Source organism: Nothoprocta perdicaria, unplaced genomic scaffold (genome assembly GCF_003342845.1).
Source record: "Nothoprocta perdicaria isolate Ctin4 unplaced genomic scaffold, notPer1 scaffold_33, whole genome shotgun sequence".
NCBI classification, from domain to species: domain Eukaryota; kingdom Metazoa; phylum Chordata; class Aves; order Tinamiformes; family Tinamidae; genus Nothoprocta; species Nothoprocta perdicaria.
The window spans coordinates 1,968,306-1,983,819 of record NW_020455566.1 but is presented as its reverse complement, the minus strand read 5'-3'; the positions used below and the strand labels follow the sequence as shown (position 1 = coordinate 1,983,819).

Below are 15,514 nucleotides of genomic sequence, written 5' to 3'. Positions count from 1 at the left end.
GGGCCGGCCCGGGCCCGGCGGCCCCTCCGCCGCCCACGCCGCCATCGCCGCCATCCGCCGCGCGCACAGCATGGACACGCGACTTCCGCTTCCGGCGGGAGGACACCACCGGGCGCGGGCAGAGCACGTGCGGGGCGTGGCAGGGAGGGGGCGTGGCCAGGCATGCCGCGGGGCGGGGATAGGGGCGGGGCCTGGTGCGGGGGCGTGGCTGAACGGGGCGGGGTCTGATGCGGGGGCGTGGCGGAAACGGGGCGGATCCAGAGGCGGGGGCGTGGCTGAAAAGGGGCGGGGCCGCTGCGGAAAGGGGGCGGGTCCAGAGGCGGGGGCGTGGCCAGGGGCCGCGCGGCGCGGCGCGGCGGGACGGGCAGTGCCCGGTGCGTGGGGCCGGGCCGGGCAGCCCGCAGGCCGAGCCCGGGGCCGCCCCGCAGCCGGAGCCGCCCCCGCCTCCCCAGCGGGGCCCCGGCCCGGCGCTGCTGTCCCAGTGACACCAGGACCGCGGCAGCCCCGCCTGCCTCCCCACCCCCTGACCCCGAGGAAGGAGCAGCAGCGCACGATGTTTAAATAAGCATTTAATTAGGATTCCATTAGTAGTAATATTGCTTTCAATTAATTCAAAAAAAAAAAAAAAGTTAATTTCCACTTCTTTGCAGATATTTCAAAGTACAATATTAACTTCATACAAAATGAGCAATTAAGCAAACACCATTATTTCACATTTTACATTCTTCAAAAAAATACAAATTCATATTTACTCTTTTGTTTGGGGTTTGGAGATGCTCTTCCTTTGGAAGTACTGTATCTGTACCTAACATCTTCACATTGCTCAATGTAAGCACATTTGTTCCCATGTTTCATAGTTAAATAAACTCCTTTAAGCCCACACACACATTCTGGAAAACCCACGGCTTGGTTTTTTTTCCTCTGTCATCTCCAAGAGCGGCCGCCCTCTGTTGTCCCCAGGCCCGAGTGGCACCGGGGGGACCCGGGGCCGCCGGCTTCGGCTTCGGACGCGACGGGAAGGACACAAAGCTACACAGCGAGAAATACCAGCTATGGTAACTATGGTTCTGCAAAACAGAGCCTTGATTTCACTGAAAAAGATCATATGAAAAAAATTCCTTGTAAGAAAAAAGTAGAAACGGCTTTTGAGAAAGTGTACACTGCATAACGAACCAAATTTTGGCCAGCTTGCACACCACGAAAAGCATGGTGTGGGATTTTTAAACTAGTTCCAGCAACACACATACTCCGACTATGTACACTATTATATAAATATCCAGTTTAATTTGCATTTCTCAGTGCAGACACAGCATCCAACTTCTAGGACGTATGGGGGCTCTCAAGACAAGAGGCAAAAAATTTCAAAGTTCAGCCCTGTCCATGAGGGTTAACTACAGGTAACGGTTCTAAAAAACTTGACGTTGTTTCCAAAATACGTTCGGGAGGAAAGAGGCTATCACTTAAAAACTACGCAATCCCAAAGTTGCAGGGTTTACTGAAGTCATGCTCTGTTTTTTTGCCTTGCAGTCCCCACCATCTCCCAACAGTTGTGCCCAGCTAGCTCTAAGTGCACAGGACTCTCCAGCCACAGCTCCTGGGGCCTTGCAAAGTGTTCCGGGACCCTTGCAACGCGGCACCCGGGGGTCCCTACAAAGCGGCTGCATCCTCATATCCCCCGTTAAGGAAGGGCTTTCAGCTCCCATCGCCCGCTCCGCTCGCTGCGGGAGGAGCTCCGTAACCAGCTCACCACCCTCACTGCAGTCACAAAACCAGCCCGTGGGGTGGCCTGAGCGGTAAGGCAGGTGAGGGCAGGGAGACGCGCTCGGCAGGACGGAGGGGAGGCGCAAGGCTCCGCGCGCGGGGAAGGGACGCGGAGGTGGGAATGCCGCTGCCACCGGAGCCGCTTCCATCGCGAGGGACAAGCAGCTCCGTAGAAAGCGAGAGAGACAGGCCGGCTAAAGCACAGTGCTCTCAGCGGAGTATTTGCATAGATTGGACATTTGCTAACGATGCATAATTTCTCCTGGGTACAGACAGGGTAGGACAATGTCACTGAGCTAGTTACTATACATATATTTATATTCAGTTAGACACAGACAGACCGACCACAATGATCTTTAGCTACAAGTATTGCACCAAGTTAAGTGCTCATCTTCGCACACCCCTGCTAACTTTTCCTCAGAGCAAAAATAAACTTTGTGAAAGTATATACAAAAGAAATTGCAGCAATTGGGTTAAAGATAAAATAACCTAAAGTGCATTTTAGATACCAGTATGAGGTTCTGCAAACTAGTCTTTCTGGACACATGCAGCATTACACAAAGTGCCCAATTCGTACTTTGTTCTATATTATTCAGTACCAGCATTTAAACAGGGCTGATTTTCCATCCCTCTCCCATGTACGAGCAACAAAAGCGACTTCTCCAGCCTGGGGCTGCGGGGTCACTGCTCAGCCACTAGAGCTATTGACGTTGGTAATTAGCTCCATTCTACGTGTTTATTGTCAATGCATTAAATGCCGGGGTGCAGAGGATGGATGAGAGCTCCCTGGCGCTGCACCAGCCCAGCACTTCAGTAGCTGCCCTTCCCCAGCAGCTGCTCGCAGCCCTCCCTCCATCGCAGCGCAGCGGTGACGACCCCAGCAGCACAAGTTCTGCTCCCACAGGGCCAGGGGCGATGCAAACAGCCACCGAGAGACGCAGCAGATCCACGCAGCACCGAATCCGCGCGGCAGAGGCTCCCTGCAAAGCCAGGGACACAGGGCATCCGCGGGATACTCGGCTTTTCCTAGCACACAATGGGGAAAACAGCAGCGAGGTCGAGCGCCGGCGCCCACCCGCGCAGCATCTCCCTGCGGTCGGCACCTCCGCGCCAAGCAGGTCTCTCACCTCAAAGCTTTTGCTCATTCCCTCTGCTCACCTCTATCCTAAGGGGGCTTCTGAGGATGCCCTCGGCCGAGCACAAGCACGTTCCAGGTGGGCTCAATTCACTCGGGAGCACAGGGGCCCTTGCGGCCGTTGGGAGGCCAGGCCACGAGCAGCGGCCCCTTTCCCACACCAAACACACACCTCACCAACCAGTGCTGAGCAAACCAGAGCGAAGCAAAAGCCCCAGCAACCACCGCTCGGGAACTGCCATTACAAGAGCAAACCACAAAATGCTTCGTTAATCCCCATTACGTGGATGCAAGCCTAACAGGCTGCCCTGTCGTAGGGTGACTGGCCACCCAGGTGCACCCTTTACGTGGCCCCTCCTGCCTCACACTCACCCTAGGGACACACTTTTGCCCTTCCACATTTAACAAGAGGCAGCAAGTTGTCAGCGAGGTGAAAAAAACAGGTCCCTTCTGCCCATTTCCACCCGTTTTCGCAGCAGTTACTTGCAAGGGAATAGAGAGCCGGCTTAAGCCCCAGCCTGGCCTGGGACAGCAGTGTGGGCAGGCAGGCTTTAAACGAGAGAGTTTAAAGCCTACCAGTGCTCAGGTGCACGCGCAGGATTCCTACCCCACAGAGCAGGGAGCAGCTCCGAGCAGACCCGAACAGAAGGCAGGGCGACCGCCGTCCTCCCGGTGTCTGTCCTCCTACAGTTAGTGGGTAGAGGCACAGCACAAACTGCCTTACAGCCGTCGTCTTTGCATCTCGCTAATGACAACACTGTAAACTCAATAAAGACTATTTAATATCCTTTAACACAAAAAGGCTGACAGCCCAAGCCAGACAGATGGATAAAACACTATAAAATTACATCTTTTAAAATAATGCAGCATAAATAAGCCATTTAGAATGAGACTGCATTTATTGCAACATTACAGGCTTTTTGGTGGAGGGGGGGGTGTTTTATTTACCCTGAGTAGGTTAGAATATAGACTTTCAGTTTGATATGAAAAACTACTATGTCGTGTAACATCTTTTAGTCAAGAAATAGCCCCATGCACAAAAAGCTGGCATTGCAGTAGGTTGGAGGCAGATTCAGGCAGAAACTAAAGAGCTTAACAGAAAAGAGGAAGCGTTCCCAGACAGCTAAAGGATCAATTCGCTAAATGCAAACTAAATGCGTGTTGAATCGTTCCTAAAGGGTTCCTAGAACTCTTGACAAAAGATGAGAGTAACCAGCAAAGGCACCATGCTCCTGATTAAACAGTCGGGATTTGTTTTTTTGTTTTTTAAAAAAAGAGGATGACTTCTTTCTGAACAGAGCCAAATGAGTCAAAAGAGCAGCAGGCACCGAGCTGACTACGTGGGGAGCTCGCCGGGTGCTTGAGAGGCCAAGAAAACAGACTCTGCAGCCTGCACGAGCAGGGGCTCCCACTGTGTTTCTGTACTGTGAAGCAGTGTCTGCCACCACTCTTTGAAAGTCCTAATGAAAGTAAATGAGCAGATCTACGAGGAGCACAAGTGTTCCGTGCTCCACCACAGCAAACTCCCCAAGAGCTTCTGTTGGCTTTAGCAATAGTGTTAGTACACCCAGGCACCACCTCGCAGGGACAGGAGGACCACGCTCGACAGCGAAGCCGAAGTCAGAACATTTTTGAGTGTAAGACCATCTTCTGCTACAGCAAACTCCTCTCCTGGGCTCCCCTTATACTGCACGGTTAATATCACACATAAGAGACATAAGAAAATTATAGACCTAAGGAGCTGTAACAAAGACCCACACACTGCCAGTACCTTAATCCCAAACATAAGTGATGTGCAATTGGAGACAAACTAACCCCCCTTTTTCTCTTTAAAATCTGTTTGCACATGAGTAACCTTAACTTCTGTGTTCACATATGACAAGCAAAAGTGACAGACAGTGCAGCCAAAACAGTTCATATATAACTTAGCTTTTTTTTTTTTTTTTTTTTGCCTTTTTTTTTTTTTAAAGATAGATTCAAAGATGGGTGTACCTGGGATGTGACTAAGATGACATCAGAGAAGCAGAAATAAGCCACAAAACTTCCCAATTGGAAGGAAAAAACAAACAAACAGAAGAAATCCTTCAGTTTCTGCTTCTAAGGAGGAGGGCTCTACCCGCCCGGTGCAAAGGACAATCTGGAACATCTTCATTTAGAGAAGTTGCTATTCAAACCAATTTCTTCCTCACCCTGCAGTAGTGCTTCAATAGGAATTATATTAGGGGGAGTTTCAGGGCTTTGGAGGGACAGGAAGTCTGATACATCCATGGCACTTAATGTTTCAGTCTGCGAGTCTGAAGGGTTAACTATCTGACTGCTCTGCCCACATGAAGGAGAACGGGAGGAGGAAGGAAAGGTCTGAGGCTGCAGCTGAGGAGCTGTTTGCTCAGGTGAGGAACATTCCTTCTTACTGGTGGCTTTGTCCTTGGCAGAGTCGCGGCAGGCACACTGGCACTGGCAGGCCTCCTCCTGCTTTATAATGATGACAGGAACACTGAGACCGATTTGTTGAACGGGAGTTCCTAGAGGGGAAACAAAGACAAAACACATAAGAATCCATAACTTCATATCAGGGAAAGACAAATCATATTTGTTATAGCAGATTGTATGCGCCTTGCAGCAGAGATCATACATTATTTTAAGCATAACATATACACTTCTCATTTACATTTTCCTGTTCATTTTCTCTGCTCTGCTTTCATAACTTCTCGCTCTTACTGTGCTGCTTTTCTTATCAGGTCTTTTTTCCTTTTAACAGTTTAAGTCTTACACTTCGGTGTCCTCCTTTGGCTACAATTAATTTTTATTTGCTATATGTTCTTCTATGTAGGAAGTTCGTTACGGAACAGAATTTCTACAGCTGTACATTTAGATGATTCTCCCCAATACTGCTTACAAAAAACTGTTATTAAATCGCTGATTAAAATGTAAGTTTAATAGCAGTCTCATTCTTTTAAGTCAAGATGCAAATGACAAATTATATCCTTTAACTCTGCCTTCTAATCTTACATATACATTCCACTAAAGAACCATTTTTATAAAATACTGATTTTTACAAATACTGGGTCTAACTTGTGAACTTGGTTATATTAAAAAGGGAAAAACTACTATAGGGCACAATCTCAGGAATACTAAAAAACACCTACACGTTTCTTCAACATTTCCTCCAACAATTACACAACACAAACCCTGTTCAAGCTATCAGCGCTGCAAACAACAAGAGTGGGAAACAGCTGAGTATCAAACATGCTTACCTGTGTTGCCAGTTACTGGTAACGCAGTGGTAAAAAAAACCTTTTCTACTACTTTTGGAACTTGTGGCTTTAAAAAAGAAAAGAAAACGAGAAAAAAAGAAAAAAAATCCATGTGAGTCAATTCAAATCAAATCTCTACTCAAATTCTAAACAGTTGTAAGCAACAGAAAGTTAAACACACACACGCTGCAAAAACAGCAGACGGGAAAACTAAGAGAAAACTGCAGCATTTGTTTTGGTTCTGGACTATCTTATGTTCTGGCTACCTCCAAACTAAGACTACTCTTTCAGCAGTCCTAGAAGATGGTGAGTGATCTCCCTCTCCTGTAGCCTTGTTAAAACAGCTTGTGTCTGTAAATTGTCTGACTTAATTAAAAATAATAAACTGTTTTTCTTGCTCATGCTGTTCGCACCTCCAGCCATTCCTTCTCGGCCATTTACAAGTGAGAAAACCTAAGGGAAGCAAGCTGAGAGATAAAACACCTTAGGTCTCCTCTATTCCCCTTCACTGGAGAAGCAGGCATATCCTGTCTTCTCAGGAAACCTTCCATTATCTGTATCAGGCTACTTCTATTTACAAGGCAACAAGGTTAAATTAGGAAGAGACAGAGATTACAGAATGTCCAAACACTGAAACTTTACAGATATTTTTGTGTTTCTACTTGTAAAAATGATTTAAAATATATATATATATATTTATAATCAGGCCATATGGTGCAGTGTCCTGAACAAACCAAAGTGGCACCTGCTATGAAAAGTTTGTCACTGGGGGAAAGAAAAAACCAAGATTTTGCTGCACTCTGGATTTCTTTATCTTCTATGGGCTGCATTTTGACTTGCTTACACAGATTTCTGTGCTAAGCACTATATAATCCTGAAGCAGACACACACTGGTTTCTCTCTTACACCTCCAGGTCTGATCCTTCTTTCCAAGAGCAAAGCCTTTAGATTCCAGGAGGAACAGGGATGGTCTCAGCTGCTTCCCAGCAGGGCTAGATATACTAACCATTTGTTCTTGGCTTTGTGGAGAGCCAGTGGCACCATTTAAAATCCATTGCAAGTTTTGCTCTCCCATGACAATGCTGGACTGCAGGATAGCGGTGCTCTGAGAAGGAGTAATTGTTATAGTTGGATTACTGGTCAGCAGAGAGTTCGCACCAACAGGCACAGTCTGAACTACAGCTGGCAGGGGCTCAGGGGCACTTAATGCTGTTGGGGCAGGCGTCCCTGCAACCACTGAAAGCCCTTGGACCAGGGGCTGCGGCGGTGTCCGAGTGTGCTGCAGAAAGTCGGGGTGACCGGCTGCAAACTGTGTGCTGTGAGGAACAGGCACTTTGGGAGATTGTAAAACAGTTGCAGAATTGCCAAACGCAGCTTGTTGCGAGCTGGTTCCTATGGAGGAGGGAGCAGCGGGGGCTGCTGAGGCTTGTAGTGCTGAGGGCGACGGCTCAGAGATGCCAAGCTGCAGTACAAGTGGAAGGGACAGAGATGCTGAATCTCCTGCAGGAGGCGGAACAGCAGTGACTGAGTCTGCATCACCATTATAGCCTTCAATGAAGGCAGCTGACAAAACAAGGAAAAAGATATGTATAAATACATCACTCCTAAGGTCTCATTAAAAACCTAGCTAGTTGGCAGATCCCTGCCAAGTAAAGCATTACCATTTTTGCATCTTCAAACTAGTGCTAAAAACACATAAGGCTAGACAAGCAAAATCTAAAAGTAGGTCCAAATTGTGGAAACTGGTAATGCTGAATACTGCACACAAGCTCCTGAGTCCCTTTAAGTCTATGAAACCTTTCAATCACTTCACACAGCTCATACAATTCACGTAGTTATGTCAAGAGAGGAAGTTAAAAAGCAACAGCTAGACAGGAGGACCAAGAGCGTCGGCGTTGGCACGAGTAAGACAGCGCGCTGTGAACACAGGGTCACTTCCAGGGTGCAGGTGGTACCTTGTGAATACAACAAGCTCAGCAGAGCTGAGCGTCTGCTACACAGGCTAAGACACGGCAGCAATCTTCATTCTGAGATGCTGAATTAAGCAAACGCAAAGAGAGGGAGGCAAGGAACTGCCTAAACGTTTTCCTGATACAGTAGCACCAATTAGGATAATAAGATACAATTTGTACCTGTCTGCTGTGAGTCTTCCTGCTTTGTAGCATGACCTGGCCCCTGAAAGACAGACTCAAAGATGCTTGCTGGTGAGATTGTGCTAAGGTCTTGTCCATGTTTCTGGGGGAGAGAGAAGAAATAGGATAGGATCAGATAACACTGTCTCAGGTCTCCACAACCTTTGCACAGATCCCAGGCAGGTAGCACACCAATATCTGAAAGATCTGTCCCATTCACCAGCTACTTTCTGGAAGGGCAACATATTTTATGCATCACCATAAATTCTTAGATAGTAAAAAACAAGAGTAATCTCTATTATAAAATTAACCAACACAGCAAAATCTTACAAAAACAAACATGGCTTTTTAAAGTAGAAGAGTCTTCTACAGCTGTGTTTTGTTCAACCCTTCTTTCTTGCAATTCTTCGTTAGAAACAAAAACATATGTTAATTTGGGCTTGATCATTTGTAAAACTATTTCTGGAGCAGTAACAAAGCAGCTCTGCTTAGATTACATCCCGCACTATGCACTACGGACACCCACACTGCTCTAGGAACAGAATTTGTCAAAAAGCTCTAGACGCTGCCTCCACCCCGAAGCACTAAGCAAGGCCACAGCATAATTTTCCTCCCTGCAAAATTTAAGTTAGCAATAAGCAAGAATATTTTAATGATAAAAATCAGCTGCAGATCCTTAGGAATAGTTTTAAAACACTGCATATTTTGGAGAAAAAGTCCCCCCTCCCTTTTCACTCTGTTAAACTACTTTAAGACTTTGGAGTGATTTTCAACAAAAAGCCAAAGCTCAAAGCTCTGCACTAAAAATGCCAACAAAGTGCAATTATTTTCTCAAGCAGCACTTCAAGTACTTACAAGTTTATTTGTAGCTGTACTTGCAGAAAGAAGCAATCTCATTAAGTAACTCCTGGAGGCTAATCTCTAATAGTCTAATTAAACGGCTGTGCTGCCTATCAATTTATTCTATATAACATGACACAAGACAAGCTTGCCCCGCTCAGTCTGAACATGTGCAAGCTCCCCAGCCAAGCACAAAAACAGCTGGTTACCACCCGCTGCACCTACTGCTCAGCTAGTTCTGATCTGACAACTCCGGACTGCTCACAGGCGCCATCTCTGACTTCCTCGTGATTTTACATAAAAAGAGGTATATGCCTATGCTGCAGAATAATGTAATATATATAATTTATCCCTAGCATTCACTCAAAAACAGGTCATTGTGACCTCAAACATTAGAATGACAGAACTATTTAGAGTAACACTGGCCTCTACCTAATACAAGCTAAACGAGCACGGGCCATACAGAAAGTTAAAGTTGTGCACGCTGCTATTAAGAGTGCAAACCACAAGTATTGTTCAAACATTCAAAAAAAAAAAAAAAAAAAGACAGTAATAATATGGCACATTGGCAGACCAGAAAATTCAAGCATCAAGTACTCAGCTGGGTGTATAAGAAAAAAAATATTTGTCAAGAGATAGTCCTGCAGCCTGTTGAACATGCAAGGAAAAAAATAGTGTTCAGGACATCTAAACCCCTCCAATGCTATGTCTTCTCTACCACCAAATGAAGAGAGAATGCTGGAGGGCAGAAGGGAAAAAGCAGCAACTAGTCACACAGATCTAATTTTCTGTGTTTTCATGGACAGGATAAGCACAGTTAGACAAAAAATAGAGCCCAAATGACAGGCGAGGTAATTAGGATAAACTTACTGGATTAGAGTTCTCCCGCAATTCTGAATCTCTGGATATGAGGCTTAGGTCACTCAGACAAAGCGACTGGCTTGTATCCTGTGAAAAAAAGAAAAAGAAATGAAGTTTATACATATAAATATATATATAAAATAACTTTTTAAAGAGCAATACCACTGGCCATACAATGTAAGCTAAGCTATTCTGTCTAAATACATTTTTAAAACCTACATAGAACAAACTTCAATTCTAAAATCAGTGGAACAATATTATTTAACAAAGGATATTTAGCAGCTATCATGGTTTCTTAACATCTATCTCATTATCTGAAAAATGAATCTACAACTTTCAAACACTACCTGAGCAAGTGAGTCCAAACAGTAATTTTAATGTGATCAAAACAATGCTTAACAATGTTTAAGTATCATGCTGGAAGTCGAATTCCCAAAGAACTGGAACAGTTACAAACCAAATCATTTCTAAGCTGTACTAGAGTCGGGTTGTATCCTCATATGACAAAGAAGCATTAGGAAGAAGAGCTACTAACCTCAGATACATTGTTATTGGGAAGTGCATTATAGGCATGTCCTTTCTCATGACCTTTCATGTGACTCTTGAGACTGTACTGCGTACTGAAAGTCTTCTCACAGCCATTACTGGGACAGAAGAAGGGTTTCTCCCCTAGACAGAGCACAAAATCCAAAGAACAGACTCAGGAACTTTACAAGGTACACACACCTTAAAACATACAAGACAAGGAGGACACTCAATGCAAACAAAGATTGCTTTTTCCCCCAACACAACTCTTATTACCATAAAAAAAGTAAAAATTCAACACAGTTAAGCATATTGTAGCTCTTCTTGCCCTGGAGAAATGTCTAACAGTTGACATGTTGCCTTGCAGCTTTTTGAGTAGCCATATCTAACAGTCTTGAATGTACTGCATCACTTTCTATCACAAGATAAAAAGCCACAGTGCTAAAACCTCTAAAATATCCTTCCTAGGTTACTTTTTCTGTAACTATTCATATATACACTTACATATAAGTTAGTATAAACTGAACAGGCTCAATTGAAGAAAAAAAATCCCCTGGGACTTACCAGTATGTGTCCTAACATGTGTTTTAAGGTGATGGCTTGCAGCAAAAGCCTTTCCACAGCCGTCATGCTCACACCTGAAGGAAGCATCAGAGAAGGATCAGCATCAAACTTTGCTGATGCATTAATTACAACCCTATATTGTGCTTTCCTAGAGCCTTCGGAGGAAGAAATGCAGGCCTGGGGTAATGAAGTATCACCCAAGAGCAACAAGCATGGTCAAATGCTAGCTCAAATGCTAGCCCCCATCAGCCCCCTTTTCTGCCCGTGAGGAGTGCTTTTCACTAAGGAGAGTAGTTATTGTCTTTTAGCACAGGTGTTTCATTACAGAATGACCCACAGAAATAAAAATTGCCATCTGACGACTCACCGAAATGGCTTTTCTCCTGTGTGTGTTCGAATGTGCTTCCTCAAGTCACTGTGCGTTGTGAAGTATTTACTGCAGCCCTCCGATTCACAGTTAAATGTTTTCCCCGTGTGAAGCCTCTGATGTGCTTTCAACCTAAAAAGCATGGCAAAAACCACCCTCTCACCACTTGTAGCCAAAGACAGCCAACAGCTAGGACAAGCAAACCACTCATTCAAACTTGCAGGGCAGGAACAACGGTTTAACATATTCTGAGTACAAGGTTTAACATATTCTTATGAACTTGAATAGTATCACTTCCAAAGTCCTCACAAAAACAAATCTAAAAATTTCTGGTGCTCATCCACCATCTTCAATACTATCATAATATAAATCTGTGTCCAGAGAAAGCATAATATTTGTACCCAGATGCAAACAAGAATGTAGTGTGAAGAACAGCCACGTTACCAGGGGAGATACCAAGAGAATTCCTACCTGTACAGTGTATTGAATGCCTTTTCACAGCCCTGCACATCACATTCAAAGGGCTTTTCCTTAGTGTGCACACGAACGTGGATTTTCAGACTATAGGAGGTAAGAAAGGCTTTGCCACAACCTTCTTGATTGCAAACAAAAGTGTATTCCCCACGATGTGTCTTTTGGTGAGTGCGCAGGTTTCCAGCAGTGCTATATGTGCGTGGGCAGCCCTCAAAGGTGCACTGGTATCTCTTAACCTAGGAGAAAAAAATCTATCATACTGAAAGTCTTGTAAGCATTATTAGACATGGATGAACACCAGTTACACATCAAAGCCAACGTGACAGACTGCGATGCCATAGGCATTAAAAATTAATAATGAATTACCAGACTACTCAGCGGTTCTTCTACACTATGTAAGGAAGAAGGCACCCTTGGGAAAGTAGACAGCTACCTGGCTTACCTTATAAAAGGATGGGAATCTAACAGAAGAAGAGAGAAAAAGGAAAACAACTCAAAATACATGCACCTAACTGGCAAAACAACTCAAAATGCATGCACCTAATTGGCAATCTGACAAAGCAGAGTTGAAAGGGACTTTAAAAGGCTACGTAGCACAACCACTTTCCCCATCTTTAGCACATGCGTTTCACTTCACCCTTGTAGCGGTGCTAATGTATCTGAACAAAAACACGTACGTTCCCAATCTGACCCTGAAAAGCGGTGACCTAAGTGCTGATTTCCTACAGGCACCCTGAACGTGCACTGCAGCTTTCGAGCTCTCCTGCAGTCTAACCACTAGTCCATTTACAATTCAGTTTTATTTCAAAAACAGCTGTTATGTGCTTCGCTCTTCCCTTCTGTGTTCACTTTGCACAGCCTGTTAAGTGCAATGAATAGAGCAAGGTGCGTTAGGTTAAAAGATAAGTGTTACAGATTTCTCAGGCAGCAATCCAGATCATCGGAAAACTGTTTGATACTGAGTTAGATTTGATAACCTTCCACCTCCTGCAACAGGCGAAAGAAATCGTGTAAGAAGCTTCCAGTGTGCAAGTCATAATGCTTAATTAAATCTTGTTCTCTCCTGTGAGGTATAAGGAATAAGCCATCTGATATGGTTGAATAAATTTATCTCCAACATTAATTATTAGACAGACAGCTTGCATTTAACTGCCTCAGCTGGGAAGCCTTAAGATCTAAAAATGATTACAGAGCCCAGGAGAGTGCTGGATGGCTGACAGCACGAACTAGCAGAGCGATTCAAAAGATGCTGATCCAGAAATGTTTGGGAAGATGGTGCAAAGTCACAACTGAGCGGGAAGAACTTGTGTTCTAGTAGCTACTCAAGAAAACAAGGGGTCAGGACACACGTCAGCAACCTTCCTACTTCTCCAAGGTACAACCACCTGCCCCACAGCATTCAGGGCTGCTGCTTAGAAAAGGCTACAGACTATTTTTGAAAACAAACAGATGTGCAACTGTTGGCTGGTATCAGGACTGCGTGAACCTGTACTTAACTAAGGGACATTTATGGTTTCTAGACACTCTGAAGAAGCAGAAACTGCTCCCACTCTATGACTCAATACACATTCTTCTCTTTTTGCTTTACACAACCATCAGACAAAAAAAAAGTCAGTAATTTTTACTGTTACAGCATGGGAACTGAGAATAGAATGACAAGGGGATCCGTGATCTACTGTCAGGTTAAGACTTAAATCACTTTATTGGAAGTGATGCTAGAGTCAGAGTAATTAGAAGCTGTATGAAAGTCATAAACAGAAGTTATCAATACCAGAAAACACACCAAGCTTGGTGTGCTAGTTAAGGAACAAGTACTTTTGTAATCCTTCCAAAGCATAAGTAATATGATTAATGCTTTGTATAATACGGTATAAATAAAAGAAATAACGAGTCTTTGATACAAGCACTGAAACCTGTAAGTGAACTTTAAAGCACATCTATTTCTTGCCCAAGAATCCTCTCCCATTCGTGTATGACCATGACATAAAAAGACAGACAGTTTAAGATACGTGGAACACTTTTTTAATGTTAACATTTGTTGGAACAGTTGAAGATCTCATCAGTGGTGCAAGAAGCAAATAAAGCTACAAACCCTCAGGTTTTGATTTTCAAATAGTCAGTTGAGCAGCCCCCAAGGCTACCAGTTGGGTCATACACATGACCACCATTTCCCTATACACGGAGTACTAGACACAAGACACCCAGAGATATTTCACTGCGTGCTTTGATTTGCAGCACAAGTCACCAGCAGCAGCTTTCATCTTGGCCAGTACTAGATTCAACTCCTGTCGCTTTATATATCCTTTTCCTCCATTTGCACAACACATTGGAAGCAACACTAACCTGCAGAATTGTTAATAAGTGTATACAGATATGTCTGTCACAGTAAGACGCAGAAATACTTTTAAGAAATCACAAGAGGGTTTATTCAACAACAGTCCAAGAGCCTTACTGTCAAAAACAAAGTCCTCTTCTGGAAGAGGGAAGGAGGATGTACTCTACCCTCCACCATAACAGCTATAGATACTCTAAAAAACTCGTTGTGAGATACTAAATCCATTTCTTCCTGCGCTATATTTATTATACCCTCTATTTCTCCTCTTCTATATACACTAGTTACCCAGGGTCTCTTAAGTAGGTAAAGGATCATGTTGTTAGTATGAGAACATGTATGAACATGTGTGCTTAGACTCACGACTTGACAGGCTAGCATGAAGCTCACCAAACAGAGCACATCCTTCCTAAGCCTTCCTCTTCCTCCTCATACCCAATGCTTGCTAAAAAGTATATAAATTCCCTCAGAGTTGCTACACCCGTGGTCAAAAAGTAACAGGGGTGATTTCCCCACACCAAAACCAGATATTAATGTTGGCACCTAGTTCTCGCTTTAGGTCAGCTAAAGCTACTAGCAAGAATATCCTAGCAATACACATATTTTGTGGAGTAATTCCGGAAAATTAACAACACACTAGCCTTTAAAACCAGAAAACACTTCACAAGAATAAAGATTCAAAGTACTTAAGGTGATTAGGCAAAAGATTCCGTACCGGGCATAAAACCTCAGAATTAAATGTATCTACTTACTTCTTTAAGCTTGGTTTCCGGGCATTCAGACTGTAAAGTGAGTGTAGCGCCTTCGATATTTCTTGGCATAGGAGTGGAACCAGGATTTATCGTTAGGTGAATCTGATCCGGAGAAATGATGTGTTGCACGTAACCCTGGGACATTCCTTCATGGTCCGCTATTAAGGGGAACCCTTCCTCGTGGCCCTCGGGCAGGAAGGGCAGGTGCTCCCCGCACTGCCCTTCCTCCTCGTCGTCCTCCAGCGGGCCGTGGTCCTGCTCGATGAGCACGGTGGTCCTGTCGTAGACCGTGCCGGCGGCGGGCGGCAGCAGCCCGTTGCTGTCGCCGAAGCGCAGCAGGCCGCCGCCGCCGCGGCCCAGCTCATCCTCCTCCGCCTCGTAGTAGGCGGCGCTGCCCTCGGGGCTGGTCTCGCCCATCTCGCCGCCGCTCAGTGCGAGGCCGCGGCGCCGCGCGCGCTCAGCCCATCTGCAACACAGGGAGCGCGGCGGGATCAGCGGCGGGGACGGCGCGGCGGGG

General features: G+C 45.1%; 1 protein-coding gene across 1 annotated transcript; it reads right to left on the bottom strand.

Moving 5' to 3' along the window:
* Nucleotides 1–3,659: 3,659 nt before the first annotated feature.
* Nucleotides 3,660–15,414, bottom strand: MTF1 (metal regulatory transcription factor 1). The gene is made up of 10 exons (XM_026043332.1): nt 14,998–15,414; nt 11,911–12,149; nt 11,440–11,571; nt 11,073–11,146; nt 10,519–10,652; nt 9,993–10,070; nt 8,283–8,385; nt 7,157–7,713; nt 6,151–6,217; nt 3,660–5,418 (listed from the first exon to the last, which is right to left on the bottom strand). The coding sequence occupies exons 1-10, from the start codon at nt 15,412–15,414 to the stop codon at nt 5,045–5,047; spliced, it is 2,175 nt and encodes a 724-aa protein (XP_025899117.1). The 3' UTR covers nt 3,660–5,044.
* Nucleotides 15,415–15,514: the final 100 nt, after the last annotated feature.